The 22176-nt window shown below is 43.0% G+C and overlaps 1 protein-coding gene across 1 annotated transcript in view; it reads left to right on the top strand.

Annotated features, from left to right (window-relative positions):
* Window positions 1–21722, top strand: part of EXOC2 (exocyst complex component 2) — a 391656-nt gene extending 369934 nt beyond the window's left edge. The window contains exons 27-28 of the mRNA XM_029590528.1: window positions 8268–8327; window positions 18170–21722. Of these exons, the coding sequence (XP_029446388.1) occupies window positions 8268–8327; window positions 18170–18263 (154 nt within the window). The 3' untranslated portion in view covers window positions 18264–21722. The remainder of the gene's footprint in view (window positions 1–8267; window positions 8328–18169) is intronic.
* Window positions 21723–22176: the final 454 nt, after the last annotated feature.

Below are 22176 nucleotides of genomic sequence, written 5' to 3'. Positions count from 1 at the left end.
CGCGGCTCGGCGCACGCCGGCTATACGGAATCGATAGCCTTGCGCGCGCCAATCCAGGATTTTAGCGGATATGCGCGGCTACGTGCGTATCTACTAAAATCCCACGTACTTTTGCTTGCGCCTGATGCGCCAGCAAAAGTACGCCAAATCGCGCGGTTTGAAAATCTACCCCAGCGAGTATTGCGTGCAGTTCTGGTCACCCTGTACCAAAAAATATATAGATGCCATAGAAATGGTAATAGAAGGGCAATAAAAACGATAAAGGGGATGGATAAGCTCCCTTATGGAGAAAAGCTAAATAGATTATGGCTCTTTAGCTTTGAGAAGAGATAACTAAGAGGGGATATGATTGAGATTTAGAAAACTTAGTGGAGTAGAACGGTTAAATAGGGAACGGTTTTCCACCCTTGCAAACAAAACTAGGACTAAGGGACACTCCATGAAATTAGCAATCAGCAGATTTATTTAAATCTGTTGTATTGATTTTCAGTAGTACATACAAAGTCCATACACCAATTATCAATGGAACCAGTTCAATATATGCCAGTACAGAATTATTCATTCTCTAACACCCCTGGCAACCAGCAGATTTAAAATAAATCATAGGAAGTATTTTTTCATTCGGCACACAATATATGGAATCTATGGAATGCCAGAAGATGGGGTTATAGTGACTAACAGTGGGGTTCAAAAAAAGGACTGGACATGTTCCTGAAGGAAAATTCCATAAATAGTTATTAACCAAGCACTTATTCCTGGGAGTGAGATACAGGAAATAGATCACCTATTTGGGATCTGATGGGTACTTGTGACCTGGACTGGCCACTGTCAGACAGAATGCTGGGCTCAATAGACCCAGCATGGCCCTTCTTGTTATGTTCTTATGTTGATACCACTAAATTATGCTGTGTCTACACTTAGTGTACACCTTGTTACCATATGATGTCTTGTACAGCGCTTTATATTAACACTTTTTAAGTAATAAATTATTACTATTATTAGATTAATTCTCCAAATGCCAGTCAGTACGCAGATGTGCAAAAATTGCTTTATTAAGAAAAAAGAGAACATATGAAATCAGTGTCCTGAACTTTTATTATTTGTCCAACATATTAATCCTTTAGTTATACTAAATAAAAAATTGTTCAGCTTTTTCAGTAATTTTTTCATTGATTTTATTATAATGTGTTATCTTTTTCTCTGAGAACAAGCACGATGTGGCAGTCCTCACAGCTAGGTGACATCATCCAGTGGAATCTGACTGGTAAAGATTATCACAAAGTTTATTGACCATACTGTCCTGCATCATGGGTGTTACACAAGGCCCCTTTCAGTTCAAGTTTTTCTGTGGAACCTAAAAAATTTTTTTCTCCTGCTGTCAGAACATTTTCTTTTTGCATGTTTTTGTCAGTCTCTTGGTTCACATTCTCTCACCCTCTTTGGTTTACAAGGTAGGGTTCCTTGATTGAGTTAGTTTTGTTTTTCATCGTCCACTGTACGCATTGGTGTAGATTTTAAAAAAGAGCGCGCGGGCGTACATGTGCACACGCTACCCGGCACACAGGTGCACGCATGTTATAAAATCCAGAGTCGGTGCGTGCAAGGGGGTGCACAATTGTGCACCTTGTGCGCGCCAATCCGGCTCCGAGTCGCGCTGCCCTCCCCCATTCCCTCCCAGGCCACTCCGAAATTGGAGCGGCCTGGGAGGGAACTTTCAGACCCCCAGCTTCCCTTCCCTTCCCCTACTTCCCCCGCCCTTTCCCCCCTACCTTTGACATTTTGTTTTTTTATCTCCAAGCATACTTCAGCCCTGGGGCAGAAGTAAGTTGTGCTTGCCAGCCAACTGCCGGCACGCGATCCACGGCACAGAGAAAAATGTGGCCGCTGTGCCGGGAGCCTGACCCCGCCCCCAGACCTCCCTGCCCCATCCCCGCCCCTTTTTGCAAGCCCCAGGATTTACACGCATCCCACGTCTTTATGCGCATCGCCGGGCCTTTTTTAAATAGGCCTGGTGCGCGTAACCATTTTAAAATCGTGCATCAAACGGTATTGGTCAGTTTTTTGTAAAATCGAGTTTGATTTCACCTTGTTAATTTTTTTGGATGATGCCTGAAAATGATAAGGTCAGTGGCTTCAGCAAGTGCCCTCAGTGTAGACACATCCTGTCTATCATGGATCCCCTTAATAGATGTGTGCTCTGCTTGGGTGATGACCACTATGTCAAGGAATGTTCCATATGCAAGAAGATGACTCCAAGAGGACATCATTCCCACCAGAAGCTCATGGAGAAGCTCACTGGGAAAAAGTCTGGCACTTTGGCAGATTCCAGGAAATAACTCAGATTTGTAGCAGTATTGCGTATTGCAGTTCAGCCTAGCATCAGCACCATGTATGTTCACAAAATGTTTTGCAGTGCTGATTGCTCAACTCTGCAGATCATAATATGATCAAATTTGAATTAATGACTGGAAGGGGGACAGTAAGCAAATCCACGGCTCTCGTGCTAAACTTTCAAAAGGGAAACTTTGATAAAATGAGAAAAATAGAAAAAAACTGAAAGGAGCAGCTACAAAAGTAAAAAGTGTGCAAGAAGCGTGGTCATTGTTAAAATATACCATCCTAGAAGCACAATCCAGATGTATTCCACACATTAAGAAAGGTGGAAAGCAGGCAAAACGATTACCAGCATGGTTAAAAGGGGAGGTGAAAGAAGCTATTTTAGCCGAAAGATCTTCATTCAAAAATTGGAAGAAGGATCCAACAGAGGAAAATAGGAAAACTCACAGTATAAACTTTTTTAAATATATCCGAAGCAGAAAGCCTGTGAGGGGGTCAGTTGGACCGTTAGATGATCGAGGGGTTAAAGGGGAACTTAGAGAAGATAAGGCCATCGCGGAAAGATTAAATGATTTCTTTTCTTCGGTGTTTACTGAAGAGGATGTTGGGGAGGTACCCGTACTGGAGAAGGTTTTCATGGGTAATGATTCAGATGGACAGAACGAAATCACGGTGAACCTAGAAGATGTGGTAGACCTGATTGATAAACTGAAGAGTAGTAAATCACCTGGACCGGATGGTATAAACCCCAGAGTTCTGAAGGAACTAAAAAATGAAGTTTCAGACCTATTAGTAAAAATTTGTAACCTATCATTAAAATCATCCATTGTACCTGAATCATGGAGGATAGCTAATGTAACCCCCATATTTAAAAAGGGCTCAGGGGAGATCCGGGAAATTACAGACCGGTTAGCCTGACTTCAGTGCCAGGAAAAATAGTGGAAAGTGTTCTAAACATCAAAATCACAGAATATATAGAAAGACATGGTTTAATGGAATAAAGTCAGCATGGCTTTACCCAAGGCAATTCTTGCCTCACAAATCTGCTTCACTTTTTTGAAGGAGTTAATAAACATGTGGATAAAGGTGAACCGGGAGATGTTGTGTACTTGGATTTTCAGAAGGCATTTGACAAAGTTCCTCATGAGAGGCTTCTAGGAAAAGTAAAAAGTCATGGGATAGGTGGCGATGTCCTTTCATGGATTACAAACTGGCTAAAAGACAGGAAACAGAGAGTAGGATTAAATGGACAATTTTCTCAGTGGAAGGGAGTGGGCAGTGGAGTGCCTCAGGGATCTGTACTGGGACCCTTACTTTTCAATATATTTATAAATGATCTGGAAAGAAAAACGACGAGTGAGGTAATCAAATTTGCAGATGATACAAAATTGTTCAGAGTAGTTAAATCACAAGCAGATTGTGATAAATTGCAGGAAGACCTTGTGAGGCTGGAAAATTGGGCATCTAAATGGCAGATGAAATTTAATGTGGACAAGTGCAAGGTGATGCATATAGGGAAAAATAACTCATGCTATAGTTACACAATGTTAGGTTCCATATTAGGTGCTACTACCCAAGAAAGAGATCTAGGCATCATAGTGGATAACACATTGAAATCATCGGTTCAGTGTGCTGCGGCAGTCAAAAAAGCAAACAGAATGTTGGGAATTATTGGAAAGGGAATGGTGAATAAAATGGAAAATGTCATAATGCCTCTGTATCGCTCCATGGTGAGACCGCACCTTGAATATTGTGTTCAATTCTGGTCGCTGCATCTCAAAAAAGATATAATTGCGATGGAGAAGGTACAGAGAAGGGCTACCAAAATGATAAAGGGAATGGAACAGCTCCCCTATGAGGAAAGACTAAAGAGGTTAGGACTTTTCAGCTTGGAGAAGAGACGGCTGAGGGGGGATATGATAGAGGTGTTTAAAATCATGAGAGGTGTAGAACAGGTAGATGTGAATCGTTTTTTTACTCTTTCGGATAATAGAAAGACTAGGGGGCACTCCATGAAGTTAGCATGTGGCACATTTAAAACTAATCGGAGAAAGTTCTTTTTTACTCAACGCACAGTTAAACTCTGGAATTTGTTGGCAGAGGATGTGGTTAGTGCAGTTAGTATAGCTGTGTTTAAAAAAGGATTGGATAAGTTCTTGGAGGAGAAGTCCATTACCTGCTATTAATTAAGTTGACTTAGAAAATAGCCACTGCTATTACTAGCAACGGTAACATGGAATAGACTTAGTTTTTGGGTACTTGCCAGGTTCTTATGGCCTGGATTGGCCACTGTTGGAAACAGGATGCTGGGCTTGATGGACCCTTGGTCTGACCCAGTATGGCATGTTCTTATGTTCAGATTGGGGGTGCACATATTACCCTGCCTGGATGATTGACTGGTCAAAAATATATCTCAAGGAGGTTCTAGAGAATTGATGAGCAAAGCCATCTGGATAGTGCAGTTGCTAGTTAGTGAAATACTATCCCAAATCTCATTTGAGCCCTTTATCTCAATTGGAATTTAAGGGAGTTCTGCTAGATATGATTCAGGCAAAAGCCTTTCTTCCATAGGAAAGGACCATCACATTGATGACCACAGTGGAAGAAATAAACCAAAGTCTGCAGACATCAGCATGAAACATGTTGAGGATGTTGGACCACATAGCATTAACAATGCATGTAACACCCTTGGCACCTCTCTACATTAAAACTTACAAAGCCCAACAGGTCCTCTCTTAAACTAATCAAAACGTGACAAACAGAGGACACTATTTTTTCTTTATCTACACTGATGTTCGGTATTTTTCATTAGGCTAAACCATAGATTGGTGCCAGCCTTACTAGTAAATATACAGTTTTTAATTTTTTATTTTATTCCATAATTTACTTAAGATTCTTTAGTATTACTTAATGGCCATCCATTCATGATGTCCCTCAACCGGTAGCGTTTTAATAATATGCTTATCCTTATAGAATTAGCTCTTTCTTATATGGTCTCCATCAGTCTCCTATATTGACTTATTTTATACTTAGATATTTTAGTGGGAGGATTTCCTCTCCTTGTAAAGTTCATTCATTGTTGCTGATGGTTTCAATTTTGCAACAATGAATGGACTTTACAGGCGACTGATGGATACCTTATAAGAGAGAGCTAATTCTGTAAGGATAAGCATATTATTAAAACGCTACCGTTGAGGGACATCATGAATGGATAGCCAATAAGTAATGATAAAGAATCTTAAGTGAATTATGGAATAAAATTTAAAAAAAAAAACCCCGATATATTTACTAATAAGGCTGGCACCAGTCTATGGTTTAGCCTAATGAAAAATACTGAAAATCAGTGTACATAAAGAAAAATTATAGTGTCCTCTGTTTGTCACCTCTCTACAGTAGACAAGCCCAATGGTCCCTATAATCACAGTGGACTCAAGCCACTCGGGATCTTTGAGACTGCATCAGTCACCCAGAAACTCAAGGACACGCCATTTTGGTGGCTGATTCAATCAAATCTCGACAAAAGAATCTCTTTCTAAATTCCTCTAACTCAAATTGTCCTAACTGTGGATGCAGTTAGGCTGGACTGGGGAGCAGATGGGCTTTACACTCAGAGCCTTTGGTCTACTCAGGAAAAATCTCCTCTGAATAGAAAGGTCTGGAATTTCTCGTCCAGACGAGGGACTCAAGGCAAAGTAGCCTGAGATGCTTTCTTCCTATATTGAGGAGTCTTCTATATGCTTATCTTCCAACTCCTCTAGTGGGAAAAATCTTGCGAAAACTAGAACTCGGGGAACCATGATTCTCCTAGCCCCCTGTTGGCCAAGGCAGATTTTGTTTCTCCTCCTCAGGCTGGGGAATTCCACAATACTCATCCCTCAGAATCAAGGAATTCTGCATCATCCCAATATTAAATCCCTAGTACTCAGGGCTTGGATATTGAGAGGGTAATATTGAATTCCCTTAATATATCTGAAAGTATGTCTAGAATTCTTCTGGCCTCTAAAAAGCATGTAACAAGAAAATCATAAGGCTTTAGAGAGGTTTGCCTTCTGTTGAGAAGGAAAAATCCTAGACGCTTTCTCCTATTACACACAAACTACTTGAATACCTTCTATATCTGTCAAAGTCTGGTCTGAAAACTAAAATGGTAATTTTCAAATGAACGCATAGGCGCACATATACCCGTGTGTTTTGGCGCACACTCAGAGGCACAGTATTTTTATAACATGCGCGCACATATGCACACGTTATAAAATAGCGTGGGCATGCGTATCTATGCACCTAATTTTAAGCTTGTGCACACCCAGCAGCATATGTCAGCTTATGGACAGACAACTGAGGGTATTTTATAACAGACAAGCATATAGAAGACCAGTTTCACCTGTTTGTTCACCAGTTTGTCCAATGTTCATCTATATTCTCCCAACCCCACTGGTTCTTTAGCCTGCACTCCCTCCAGTTACCCCAGATGCTTCAAACACCTCACAGATGCCTGTAATTTTTTTTTTTTAGACTTGCACCTCTTCCATAGCAGAAGTAAAGTTATGTGGCAGTGGACCTGGGCACACGCCCAAGTACATAGGTACTTGCATACACATCTCTTGGTGTCGCCCTGGAACGTGCATGCACTGCCCACACCATGCCCACAGTCTGCCCCTTTTTTCTCTAATGCGTGATTATCGCGCATCGGGACTTGTGTGCACGTGGGCGGCTTATAAAATTGGGTGGACACATGCATGCCCATCTCCTGATCTTGGCGCACACTCAGTTTTTTAAATTCACCTTTGTCTGTTAGGGTTCATCTCAGAGCAATTGGCTGTTGTTAACACCAGTTAGAAGGTAAACCCATCATTATATAACCATTGGTTTTCACATTCATGTAGGTGATGCCTTTCATCAAACCTGAAGTTGTCTTGGGACCTCAAGGTGTGGTACTCACCCAGTTGATGAAAGCCCCTTTGAATCGTATAGACTCTTGTAAACTGAAGTGCCTGATCTAGAAGGTCATATTTTTGGTGGCAGTCACTTTGGCATCCAGAATCAGTGAGCGCCAGTGATTTATCCAACTTATACTCGTTTTTTTTTAATAATAAGGTGTTTCTTTTGACTGCAACAAACCTGGAATTGCCATTGCCAAGTGCACCTTTTCTCATTGGATAGCAGATTGCATCTCTTTTTATAATGCCCAAGCAGGTCTGACTCTGGATGGACTTGTCAAGGCTCTTAGTGTTAAAGCCATACGATCATCAGTGATCCTCTTTAGATCAGCCTCTATAGAAGAGATCTACAAGGCTGTGACATGGAGTGCAGTCCACACATTCACATACCATTCCTGTTTTCATAAAGACACTCCGATTGCCCTGGAAAGTAAATAACAAAATTGACTTATTGCCATCAAAAAATACCTCTGCCTATTGACATTGTTTTTTCTGACTTTATTTTCTTTTTTTCATTAGGGGCAGCCTATAGCTAGGGATTCCCCACTTGTGAAGACTACTACATCCTGTTTGTTCTCAGAGAAAGCAAAAGTTGCTTATCTGCAATATGTGATCTTTGAGGACAGCAGGATGCAAGTCCTCACAGAACCCACCCTCTTCCCCTTGGGGTTCTATCCTGTATTCATTGATACCTATTTTAAGAACTGAATAGACCCTGTATGGTGATTGGACAGCATGTGCAAGCTCAGTAGAACATGCACTTCTAGAAGCTTTGAGTAATCTTCACCATCCAGGCTACTCTGGATGGCGTCGCCCGCCTGTGATAACTTATATCTTGCTGTCCTTGGAGAAAACCTGCTACATCTAAACAACCTTTGCTCTATATAGTGTTACTTCACTTTTTGGGTATTTATTCGCAAGGTGGTCATTATACATCTAAATAAATACATTGTGCTTTTACATTAATTATATTCAATCTTGTGTGCATTACAGATCTAGCTTTAAACAAGCACTGGAAGTCTTGCCTCAACTCTCAAGTGGAGCAGACAAAAAGTAAGTTCACTGCTTTACAGATCAACAGCTGGCTTCCTTAATGGTTCATAAGCAAACACAATGAACTCAGCAACAACTACAGGTTAAACATGTCTTAAAACTGAAATTCATCAAGGTGGAGACTAAAACTGTTTTATTCATTTTGAGCCTAATTTTCGGAAGCATGAGAATAGACAAATTATCCTTCTATAATTAGCAGGATAACCTTTCTGAGATATTCAGTGGAATGCTGTTGATTAGGTATTCCGCTGACTATACCTGGGTAAAGTCCTAGTTAGGTAATACAATAAGGGGCGGATTTTAAAAGGCGCGCGAATAGCCTACTTTTGTTTGCGCTCCAGGCGCAAACAAAAGTACGCTGGATTTTAGTAGATACGCGCGGAGCCGCGCGTATCCACTAAAATCCTGGATCGGCGCGCGCAAGGCTATGAATTTTGTATAGCCGGCGCGCGCCGAGCCGCGCAGCCTACCCCGTTCCCTCCAAGGCCGCTCCGAAATCGGAGCGGCCTCGGAGGGAACTTTCCTTTGCCCTCCCCTCACCTTCCCCTCCCTTCCCCTACCTAACCCACCCGCCCGGCCCTGTCTAAACCCCCCCCTTACCTTTGTCGGGGGATTTACGCCTCCCTCCGGGAGGCGTAAATCCCCGCGCGCCAGCGGGCCTCCTGCGCGCCGGGCCGCGACCTGGGGGCGGGTACGGAGGGCGCGGCCACGCCCCCGGGCCGTAGCCATGCCCCCGTACCCGCCCCCAAAACGCTGCCGACATGCCCCCGAAACGCCGCGACGACCGGGCCCGCCCCCCGACACGCCCCCGACACGCCCCCCTCCGAGAACCCCGGGACTTACGCAAGTCCCGGGGCTCTGCGCGCGCCGGGAGGCCTATGTAAAATAGGCTTCCCGGCGCGCAGGGCCCTGCTCGCGTAAATCCGCCCGGTTTTGGGCGGATTTACGCGAGCAGGGCTCCGAAAATCCGCCCCTAATGTGGTATAAACACGAACTCTCACTAAATTAATACATGTATAAGCTGAGAGAGTCTATATAACAAATGAAAACTCAATATACAAAAACAAAACATTTATTACATAAATATATTTATTACAATAGATATATAATAGGTGCTGTGATTCATGTGCAATATACATCCTTAGTACAAAAATTTATACATAAATTGTTTGTATACAATATCATTAACCTAATAAAATAAAAAGTACTACACAACAAATATCATTACAACCCATAATCCATAAAATCATGCTTGAAAAAATTCATCACTCGAAAAACTCACACACACACACACACACACACACACACACACACACTCATCATACATATCCATCTCTAAAAATACCCTAACTGTGGAAACAATCCTAATGATAACTACTTGATACAAAAGGAGCTCAATTCTTACAAATTACAAAAAATGTCTCTATAGATGACCATACATAACGTCTCCACATTAAAAAATATATTTGCACAAGAATTCAAATGAATTCTCCACGATGAAACAATATCCACTCACAGAAGACTTCTACTTTAAAGAAATTCAGCGCTGAGGATGTATCCAAACTGGGGCGAAACCATCACTCCTTTCCTTCATACTACCAAGACTCCAACAAGGGAGAACGGTTCTCCCTGAAGAAGCTCGGTAGAGCAAAACAAGGGTCCCTTGAATTTTTATACTAAGGATGTATATAGCACATGAGTCTAGCACCTATTATATATCTATTGTAATAAATATATTTATGTAATACATGTCCTAGTTAGCCAGATAGACTTATCCATTTAACTTTAGGATTGCTCTCCGGCATGACCAGACTTAATCAGTTAAGTAATCTGGCTAACTCTCAATATTGGAGTTAGCCAGATAACACATACAGCTATCTTAATTCTTCTCCAGAACACCTCCAAGTTATCTGAACACATTTTATTCATCTAACTACTTACCTGGATAATGTGGAAGCAGTCTGAGTGCAGGAATTTAGAAAACCCATGGCTTATCTGGCTAAGTCCTGAACTTAACCAGACTAACCATTTGAATATTGGCTGCTCTGTTTTATAATATTTGTTTGTATTTGTATTTGCTTTCCCATCAGGATGTGTACTTCACTTTCAGTTATAGCAAGTAAGAAATGTTTTTAAATTAAAATAATTAAAGAAATTTAAATAAGATCCTTTATTTTAGCAACTAACTTAAAATACTGTAAACAGAGCCTGGAGGAACTTAGCGTAAATAGTGGTCATTTCTTGAAGAAACCATAGGGGCGGATTTTCAGAGCCCTGCTCGCCTAAATCCGCCCAAAACCGGGCGGATTTAGGCGAGCAGGGCCCTGCGCGCCGGTGAGCCTATTTTACATAGGCCTACCGGCGCGCGCAGAGCCCCGGGACTCGCGTAAGTCCCGGGGTTCTCCGAGGGGGGCGTGTCGGGGGGCGGGCCCGGTCGTCGCGGCGTTTAGGGGGCGTGTCGACAGCATTTTGGGGGCGGGTACGGGGGCGTGGCTACGGCCCGGGGCGGTCCGGGGGCGTGGCCGCGCCCTCCGTACCCGCCCCCAGGTCGCGTCCCGGCGCGCAACAGGCCCGCTGGCACGCGGGGATTTACTTCTCCCTCCGGGAGGCGTAAATCCCCGGAGAAAGGTAAGGGGGGGGTGTAGACAGGGCCGGGCGGGTGGGTTAGGTAGAGGAAGGGAGGGGACGGTGAGGGGAGGGCGTTAGAGGATTCCCTCCAAGGCCGCTCCGATTTCGGAGCGGCCTTGGAGGGAACGGGGGTAGGCTGTGCGGCTCGGCGCGCGCCGGCTATACAGAATTCATAGCCTTGCGCGCGCCGATCCAGGATTTTAGTGGATACGCGCAGCTCCGCGCGTATCTACTAAAATCCAGCGTACTTTTGCTTGCGCCTGATGCGCCAGCAAAAGTACGCCTATTCGCGTTTTTTGAAAATCTACCCCATAGTGAATATATTAGCTATAAATAAAAGTTGGAATATGCCAAGCTGTTTATCTAGTTTCTCGTTGTTATTATTCAAAAAGTTAATTTAAAAAAATATTATTGCCAAAGTTGGAAAAAATGTTCTATTGTACAAGTACCAGCCACATATGTTAGATGTATTAATTAGTACCTTCTGTAGTTTTCATTTACCTTTATAAACTGATCTTTTACAAGCTCTGTCATTCTTAATTATTAGTGCCTATGAGATTTCCTTTATCTTGGTGTTAAATGATCAAGGATGACTATCTTATTTTGTATCAGTTATCTGGAACACACAGTTGATGTTTTTTTCTCCGAAGAGAAGCAGGATGGCAATCCTAACACATGGGTGATATCATCCGATGGAGCCCAGCAGAGAAAAGTATGTCAAACTTTCTAGAACTTTTACTGAGCCTCTCTGAGCATGCCAAGCATGCATTATACCACGCATCCACACGGGGTCCCTCAGTCTCTTTTCTTTTCCGCAGAGCCCAGTAGGTTGCGGTATTGATTGTCTCTGAATTTCTTAAACAGCTTTGAAGTATTTTTTTCACGTTTTTGTGTGTTTTTTCTCTGTTCTTGCAAGATATTGACAAGGGGTCCTCCCATTTTTCCCTTTAGCATCTTTAGCCAAGTTTCTCAGCATTTACGGTAAGTTTTCTTTCGCAGTCATCCCCGAGCAATGGTACCTTCGGTGTCCTCCAACTATCATAGGCCGGCACCATCAAGTTCAATTTTCATCTATTTTATTTTTGGTCAGCATGTCCACGTCTGGGTTTTAGCCATGCCCTCAGTGTTCAAGGACTATGTTGATCATGGACCCCCATGATCAATATATCCTCTGCCTAGGAGCAATGCACAACATCCACAGTTGCAGAAAGTGCACCCAGATGATCCCCATAAGGACATAAGATCTGGCTCGATAAGATGGAATGATTCTTTGGGTCGCGGAAGGCTGGCCTATCAGCATCAGAGGCATTGGCATCGAGAAGCCATGGAGCCACACCAATGGACACCGAGCCATCAACCTCAGCGGGATCATTGATTCCATCAGTGCTGTGACTGCCAGAGATACCGGAGATAGGCCATCGTCTGTCTCCCCCAGGTCGAAGACATCGGGTGCATTATCTTCACTCTCTGCACCGGGAAAGGTCTGATCCAAGCAACAAGAGAAGCTGAGGAAGCATTGTCATTGATCTCCATTGATGCATGGTGCCAGGCACAGGGATGCACTGGCTTTGGCTGTGATACCTCCGAATCATCCCTCTAGTGAGGAGCGCCAAGCCTCCATCGATACCCAGGTACGTGACTGTCTCCATCAGCTCCGATGCCTGCCACCAATCCTTCTCTTGGTTCGAAAAGGATGTAGCTATACCTCCTGGATCGCCGTCTGACTTGGTATCAGTGCTCTTTGAGGAGTAGTTGGAGAGGTGCATGCAATTGGCCATGGAGAGGCCAGTTCAGAGCCTCGGCATCAGGGCACCAATAGCACTGGGACGGGGCCCATCCTCGAGCCCCTGTTGGAATCCCTGAATTTTGTTCATCGAATTGTTACCGACACAGTGTTGGTGTTTGAGGTAGTTGTGGGTGGATCCTTGGGCCGGTGGCAGATGACCACGCCCCCAGGGGAAGATCCCAAGAGGGACCACCGGTCAGGCTCAGAATATGAAGACAGACACACACTAGTTCTTTTATTAGACAGTATATGGAACCACCAGAGGTGGCAGTAGTGAGCTGGAACGCCCGGCTGGGCTGTAGTCCCTCAGATACTGGAACAGCGATCCTGGATAACTGAGCTGTAGAGAAACTGAATATAGTGAGTAGGCAGGGTATGCAGAGTTCAGGAACAGAACCTTGATGGTAACACTCACACAATAGTCTCTTAGAAGCAGCCCAGGAGCTGGAAAGAAGTAGGCCCTCGAGGAGCGAGTACCTGGTTCCAGGAAACGCTCTGAGAGAGAGATGGAAACTCACTGGTGTTGTAGGCAGCGATGACTTCCTGGCAGAAGTGGTATTCAGTAGCAAGTCTGGGTACATGGGACCTCGAGGAGCGAGTACCGGTTCCAGACTGCGATCTGAAAAGCAAAGAGAAGCGAGGCCCCCGAGGAGCGGGTACCCCTGGTAAGTCCGAGGAAGCAGAGTAACAAGGTATGCGGAGAGCGAATCCCATCCGCCGATACCTGGAGGAAAGCCCATGTAGAACCTAGTCCTTGCTAACTCGATTAGTTAGCGATTTCAGAGACCTTAAATATCCGGTGGAGATGACGTCACCTCAGGGGGACGCCCCTGAAGTTCTGCGCCACAGCTGATACTTGAGTCAGGGCCGTGCCGCGTGTGAACCCTTAGGCTGCTGGGAAACATGGCGGAGTGCAGCGTCTAGCCAGTCCGGGGACACCGGAGGTGAATGGCATGATGACACCGCAGCAGCCAAACTTCCAACAGGCAAAGAGGGAATCGCCAAAGAGGTAAGGTGGGCGTAGTGGAGACGTCGGGCAGCGAAGGTCGCAGCACATAGCCTGTGTCAGTTCCTGGGGTGGCAACAATGCCTGGCAGAGCATCAGGGGTGCCACTGGCCAATCCAGTGCTTATCCACAGTTACTCAGAGGAGGAAGCTTCTTGGGGGACCGGAGCAACACCGGGGCCCAAACCTCCACAGCCAGTTGAATCAGTACTCATACCACTGGCTGGTGGCCAAGCATCTAGGGCCCCGTCCCAGCTTTCAGGCAGGGAGGACAAGGGACCATATGACCCTTGAGGGGATTATGACTCTGTCTTTGATGACGAGTCGGATGGTCTCCCCTCAGACCCGTCTCCTTCCACCAACAGAAGGAAGTCCCCTCCGGAAGTCCTCTCCTTCGCAGCATTTGTCAGGGTAATGGCGGAGGCCATCCCACTTCAGTTACAGACTGAAGAAGGTACCCGACCAGGATGCTGGATATGCTACAAGGAAATTGTGGCAGTCCCTGTGCATGAGATTCCTGTGGAGTTTCTGATGAGGATGTGGAAACATCCCCTCTCAGTTCCTCCTGTAAATAGGATGTTGGAATTGTTGTATATGGTTCAGAAGGCTCTTGGATTCAACAAGCGTCAGCTATTTCACCAATTTGTGGTGATCAAATCCGCGCTCAAAAAGACCAAGCACACTCAGACACATTCCTCCCAAGAGCATCCATAGCCCTCTGATCCTTTCTCGAGGGCACCAAGGAAAGTTTTTCAGGGCTCCATGCTTATTTCCACATAGCAGCCTACCAGCTCTACATGAGCCAATATATATGGGACATCTAGAAGCAGGTGCAGGAGATGGCCAAGCAGTTGCCACACAGCAGTAGGACACTCTCCAGTCACTGGTACATAACGGCCTGGAGTGCAGAAAAGTCTGATTCACCTAAGATGTTTTTGAGACAAAATCAAAGGTCTCTGCCTCTGGGATCTGTGCCCGCAGACTCATCTGGCTGAGGGCTTCCGATCTCTCTCAGGGACTCGCTGATGTGCCATGTACTGGAGAGTATCTCTTAAGAGATAAAGTGAAAGACACAGTGGCTCAGAAGCAGAAACACCATGCAACATTTTAACAACTCTCCACTAGCACCCAGGACCCATCCTCTGCTAGGAGGTTTTCAAGGTCAGGCCAGAGGAAGTCTTTCTTCCACCCAAGGAGATACTATCCTCTGCATCCTGGACCCCATCAATAGTAGCAGTCCCCTTGCAGCCGTCCTAGCCAGCAGTTGGCCCCAAAGCCCCTTCGGCATCCCAGGCAAATCCCAGGATGGGGTTTTAACTGGATCGCAGGGAGCATAGCTGAGTCTGCTGTAACAGGGGCGATGGACCCCCTGCTTGATTCTATGTGTACTGGTGGCCCAGTGTAACCTCCAACCAGTGGATTCTGTCCATCGTCCATGGAAGGTAAAAATTAAATCTTTTGAGTACTCCTCCAAATTGCTTCCTGAGCCACTTTGGGGGGCTGGTAACCTATCAGGAAGTAGTCCTCACGGAGCTCTCCTCCTCCTTAGTGGCCAGAGTTAAGCCTGTTCCACCAGGGCAAAGAGGATAGGGATTCAACTACTGGTACTTCCTGATTCCAAAGAAAACAGGAGTCTGTCTCATCCTAGACCTAAGGGCCCTGAACAAGTTTCTCAAACGGAAAAAGTTCAGTATGGTTTCCCTCGGCACTTTGATCCCCTTGTTGAAGAAAGGGGACTGGCTAAGCCAGTGTTGGTGAACTCCAGTCCTCAAGGGCCACAAGCAGGCCAGGTTTTCAGGATATCCACAATGAACATGCATGAGAGAGATTTTCATACAATAGAGGCAGTTCTGCTCTCTATACAGGTCACACGACAAACCAATCTCAGATGCCTTTGCCCGCCATTGGGGTGAGGGCCTTCTGTACGCATATCCTCCAACTCCACTGGTATTGAAGACTTTGCTGAAGCTTTGAGAGGGCAAAGGGACTATAATCCTCATAGCCCCTCATTGGCCGAGTCAGGTCTGGTTTCCACTTCTCTGGGAGATGTCCATTAGGAAACTGATCAGATTGAGGATTTCCCTAGATCTCATTTCTCAGGATTGGAGCAGGTTGCGGCATCCCAATCTCCAAGCCTGGATGTTGAGAGGCTGATCCTACAACAGCTCCATCTCTCAGAAGATGTGTCATGGGTCCTGGTGACTTCTTGAAAGCCTTCCACTGGAAAGTCCTATGCACTGAAGTGGAGGAAGTTTTCATTGCTGTGTGAGCAGAAGGCCCTAGATCCTTTCTCCTGCTCCACACAAAACCTGCTTGACTATCTTCTACACATTTCAGAGACTGATCTGAAGACTAACTCCAATAGAGTTCACCTCAGTGTGATTGGTGCATATCACCATGGTGTAGAAGGTAAACCAATCTCTTTACCTCCTATAGTTGTATGATTCATGTGTGGTCTGCTTCAGTTGAAACCTGCCCTAAGGCCTCCCACTGTATCCTGGGACCTCAACATGATTTTAACTCAGCTAATAAAAGCTCCCTTTGAGCCTCTTTGCTCCTATGACTTGAAGTACCTGACCTGGAATGTCATATTTTTGGTAGCAGTCACTATCAGCTTGCAGGGTCAAGTGAGCTCCAGGCGTTAGTGACTTATCCATCTTACACAAATTTTTTCATGATAAGAACATAAGACATACCATACTGGGTCAGACCAAGGGTCCATCAAGCTCAGCATCCTGTTTCCAACAGTGGCCAATCTATTCCTTATTGATTAATAGCAGTTTATGGACTTCTCGTCTAGGAAGTAATCCAAACCTTTTTTAAACTCAGTTACACTAACTCCGTAACCACATCCTCTGGCAATGAATTCCAGAACTTAGGGTGCGCACGTACCCTAAGTTCCTGCCTAAGGTGGTGTTGGATTTCCATCTTAACCAGTCCATTATCCTGCCAATGTTTTTTTCCCAAGCCCCATTTACACCAAGTTAAACGAGCCCTGCACAATTTACACTGCAAATGAGCCTTAGCCTTTTATTGAGAGTGAACAGAAGCCCTTGGACTGTCACCCAACTTTTTGTTTCTTTTGATCAGAACAAGTTGGGAATCATCATTGCCAAACATAAGCTTTCCAATTGGCTAGCAGACTGCATTTCCTTCTGTTATGTCCAGGCAGGATTCCATCTTGGGGGCCATGTTAAGGCTCACTCTGTCAGAGCCATGGCAGCGTTGGTGATCCACTTGTGAGCAGCTCCCATGGAGGAGATCTGCAGAGCTGGGACATAGAGTTCCATCCACTCATTCACATCTCATTACTGTTTGGATAGGGATGGCCAACACAACAGTAGGTTTGGCCAATCTGTCCTTCAGAATTTGTTTGAAGTGTAGAACCCAACTCTGTTCCCACCTAGGGCCTGTTCTTTCTGTTCAGGCTAAGCCCCCCCCCCCCCCCGGTTTACCAACAAAATGTGTCGTTGTGTCCATTGGCACTTGTTTGGTGTTTTGTTGGTCCTCTTTTATGTTGGGGGGGCAACCTGTAGCTAGGGATTCACCCATGTGTGAGGACTGCCATCCTGCTTGTCCTCGGAGAAAGCAGAATTGCTTACCTGTAACAGTTGTTCTTTCAGGCTATAGGAGTCAGTACTCATGAAACTTGCCCGCCGCCTCACGGAATTGGGTTTCCGGTTTGTGGGTTCTTATGTTCATTTTTTGTTCTTCAATTCTACGTTACCAGACTGAGAGGTCCCCATGTGAATGCATGGGCATGCTGGGCATGCTTAGCGAGGCTCTGTCAAAGTTCTAGAAACTTTAACATGTTTTCCATGCCAGGCTGTATCAGATGATGTCATGCATGTGTGAGGACTGACATCCTGCTATCCTCGGAGAACACCTGGTACAGGTAAGCAGCTTTGCTTTCTATGCAGTTAAAAAAAAGAGAGAGCGAGAGTGCAGCCCATCCATGGGGAGGGTAAATTTTATAACTAAATGGAGGGATAAAGTCTGGATCTACCTTTTACGCACAGACTTCACCCTGAGTTTTCAATCCATTCTTAGATGCATAAGTTTGCTTTAAAATTAATTAACCAGGCATGCTCATAAACTAACCCGTACAAGTTTCACCTTGCTCTTTGAAGAACATAATCTGTGTGGGTTAATTTACGCTGATTACATTAAAATCAAAATTATGTGCGTTGCTTCCAACTCCACCCCATGGAATGTCTTTCCCCAATTCATGTAAAAGTACACAAATTGAACCCCAGGCTACTTTTGAACATCCATTTATTCATATTAAAACCAGTTTTATGTACACAAATGGCTTGGAAATTCAGCCCAAAGAGTTCTTAGTGCCTGCATAACTTTGGTCTTTATTAGTCAATCTTTTGAGCTATAGTGATTAGTAAACGACCTTCTGCCTCTTCTTTTATAGGTTTCTAGAAGATCTAGTAAACAAATTCAAGAGTAGTATGCACTTACAGATTACCTGCTTTCAAGCTGCTGCATCAGGAATGGTGAAAACATAGAGAGCTATGAAAGATTGTTTTTTAGGAAAGAGATAAATGTCGTCAACTCTCATTCCAGTTCTTGTTTGTTTAAATTGTATTATGAATGTTAAAATGTGTAACTTTAATGAAGACAATTGTTATAACTATGATATAGCTACAAGTATGCATAAATGTTAATATGTTTTTCTTTATTGTAGTAAGCAAAAGTAAAAAGAGTTTCACTTGCCAAAAATATGTTGGTTGTCTCTTATTGGATATCCCATATTTTTTTTCTTCATAGTGTATTTTCATATATTAACTTCAGAATCAGAGGAGAATATTAGTGGATTGTGAAGTGGACTACAAGCCATTTAAATAGTGATTAGCAGGAGACATCATTTGGACTCTGTATATGAGCTTCTGCTTCTCTGACTAGCTGATGCTGAGAATGCTGTTACATTAGCAGTGGCATGCTGGGTCAGACCACTGTCCATCGAGCCCAGCATACTATCTCCAACAGCAGCCATTCTGGGCCACTATGAAGCAGAGCCTCATGGAGAGATTCATTCATTCCCTGTTGTTCACTCCCAGAAATAAAGAGATATTGATCTTCAAGCCTACCTGCCTAATAATTTTTTCTGGTAACTTACCCAAATCTTTTTTAAATCCAGTTATATTACTAGCTTTGACCACATCCTCCAGCAACAAATTCCTCAGCTTAATTGTACATTGACTGAAAAAAAAATACTTTCTTAAATTTGTTTTAAATCTGCTACTGCTTAGTTTGGAGTGCCACCTAGTACTAGTACCATTTGAAAGGATAATTAGCTATTCCCTATTAACTCATTCCACGCCACCCTTTTCCATTATCTCCTCTGTTATCTCTTCTCCAAACTGAAGCGCCCTGTATAGCATTTCTTCATAAGGTAGTAGTTCCTTACCCTTTATCATATTTGCCCTTCTCTGTTGGCTTTTCTAGTTCTACTATATCTTTTATCAGATGTGACCAGAACTGCATATAAAACTAAAAAGTGTCATTATACTATGTTGGTTTAAATGGGTTTTATTATTTTATTGATAGGTTCTATGTTTTAGTTTATTGTAAACCGCACTAGCCAGATTTTTTGATTGTGTGGTATATAAGAATCTGAAAATAAATAGAATTATTCTCAGTTTTATTTTCTCTTTCCAAATTTCTAACATTCTATTTTGTTTTCAACACTCTTGCACACAGAGCTGAGGATTTCCATGTATTGTCCATAATTAATTTCAAGGTCCTTTTTCTCCTAATGTAGAATCCAGCATTGGTAAATGTAGTTAGGATGATTTTTCCATGTGCATCACTTTGCACTTGTCCAGATTAAATTTCATCTGCCATATAGATGCCCAGTTCCTAGTTCGCACAAGGTTCTCCTGCAATTCCTCATAGTCTATTTGGTTTTGTTTTTATTTTTTTTAACTACTTTGAATAATTGTACATCATCTGCAAATTTAATCACCTCACTAATTGCTTCCTTTTCATTAATGAATGCATTAAACAATACTGATCCCAGTACAGATTCCTGTAATATATCACTATTTACCTCTCTCTCCATTGGGAAAACCTTTTGCTTGCTATTCTTTAACCAGTTACCAATCTACACATTGCATCCTATCCCATTATTTTAATTTTCTGATAAGTGTCTTCTGAGGGACTTCATCAAATACATTATGAAAATCCAGATGTGCTCCAGCAATTGGCTCACCCTTATTCACACTTTCAGAGAATTCTAGTAGATTAGTCATGTCTTCCTTTTCCTAAATCCATGCTGGCTGTTCCCCATTAAGCCTTACTTATCCATATATGTAATAATTTTCTTCTTAACAATAGCTTCCACCATTTTACCTGGCACTGATATCTGGCTCACTGATCTGTATTTTTCTGGATCATACCTGGAAACCGTTTTTAAAATTGGTGTTTCATTGGCTATTCTTCAGTCCTCCGGAATAATGATTATCTTTAATACTAGGTTACAGATGACCAGGTTTACAGTTTCATTTTTTTAGTTCCTTAGAACCATGGGGTGAATACAGTAAGGTGTTTTGCTACTATTTATATTGTCAGATTTACTGTAATTAGCTTCAGTTCCTCTGAATGATTATCTTCAAAAAATGTTTCCAGTGTATGTCCCCAATATCTTCTGCAATGAAAAACAAAGCAGAATTAATTAGTTTTCCTGCTATGGCTTCCTCCTCCCAGGGAGGATAACTTTCAAAACTGCTCGCGTGTGCCCATTTATGCATGGGCACATCAAAGTTGGTACTGTATTTTATAATCTGCATGGATCTGATATGCACAGTTTATAAAATATGACCACAAATGCTTGCATATGTAAAAACCACAAGCCCTGCAATTCCAGACATCAGAAAAGTAGCAACACTTATCCAGGTAAATTCCAATTTAACCAGCTGAGTAGCAGCATATAGCCAAATAAGTCTGAAAAGCACTACTTCTCCATCTAAGTAGCACTTTTCAGAGTTGTCCAGTATGTAAGATAGATGGATAAGTCTTTAAAAAAAAAAAAAAAAGCACTGTTTATCCAGATAAGTTCAAACTTGTCCATCTAAGTAATGGCAAAGGCACTACCTAGCTGGATAAATCGAAATTTAGCCAGATAAGTGTGTGCAAATTAAATAACTGCGTATTTGTACTTCCAGTTTTAAAGGGATATGCGAGTACATTTTACTTACATTATTGAGATGCATTTACCCTCGTAAGTCAGCTTTTACAGGCGTAAGTCAAGGATTTTCTAACATGCGCATAACAATGAAATAACCAGTTTTACCACTTAGTCTACCAGTTTCCTAGTCCATCTGCAGGTCATGAAGACCCTCCTGGCTCTTCAGCCTGAAGTCCCCCCATTTAACTCAGCCCCGCCCCCCATCCATTCATTTTTCACTTTTAAGATGTTTATGAATACTTTCGCCTGATAATGACCAGGTGTAAATATGCAAGTAAAAAACTTATGCTTGTCAATTTATAGGCTGTAAAATAGCAACTTGCATAAATGTAGGCCCCTTCTTGTAATGCCCCTAGCCCGCCCCTTCTTTACACATGCAAATGTACTCACAGACCCTGATTTACATGCATATGTTAGTTTTCAAAAAAGCATATACTTGCATATATGCTATTTTATGTGTGCAAGTTGTATTTTTTATGTGTAACTTTTGAAAATTCGCTTTTAAGTGTCCTTTATATCCCCTGGTTATCTAACGTGCCAGTAGACTCCATTGTAGCCCTCTTCATTTTATGTACTTGAAAAAGGTTTTATTATTAGTTTTTACTTCTTTGGAAAATTTCTCCTCTAATTCTCTCCTGGCCTGCTTATTGTATTTTATGTTTTATTTATGATATTGTATAATGTTGTTATATTTGTATTTGCTTGTATTTATTGATATTGTTGTAAGCTATCCTGGGTCCTTTGGGAGGAGGGCAACAAATAAATGTAATATAATTACTATTTGACATTTAATTTGTGCTCATGCTCTTTCCTATTTTCCTCATTTGAATCTGTCTTCCATTTTATAAAGAATTTTCATCTTGGCTTAAAGAGCCTCTTTCAAAACATCATTTAGCCATACTGGAAGTCATTTTTTACCTTTGCTAGCTTGTGGAATACGTTTTATTTGGGCTTCTAAGATAGTATTTTTAAGCAGTCTCCTACCACATGCAGACTTTTAACCCACACAACTGTTTATTCTAGTTTCCTTCTAGCTAACATAGTAATGACGGTTAATCCAGTCTGCCCAGCAAGTTTCTTATGGTAGTAACTACTGCTCTGCGCAGGTTACCTCATTTTTCTGCCGCTCTATGCAGGTTATTCCCATGTTTTTTAACAGTGATTTCCTCATTTTAATATCGTTTCCTTTTTAAAACTAAATGCTACTGCAGTAGTTTTATTCTTCCTCCAGT

The sequence above is a fragment of the Rhinatrema bivittatum genome, chromosome 2, assembly GCF_901001135.1.
Source record: "Rhinatrema bivittatum chromosome 2, aRhiBiv1.1, whole genome shotgun sequence".
NCBI lineage: Eukaryota > Metazoa > Chordata > Amphibia > Gymnophiona > Rhinatrematidae > Rhinatrema > Rhinatrema bivittatum.
This window is presented reverse-complemented; position numbering and strand designations above follow the sequence as displayed.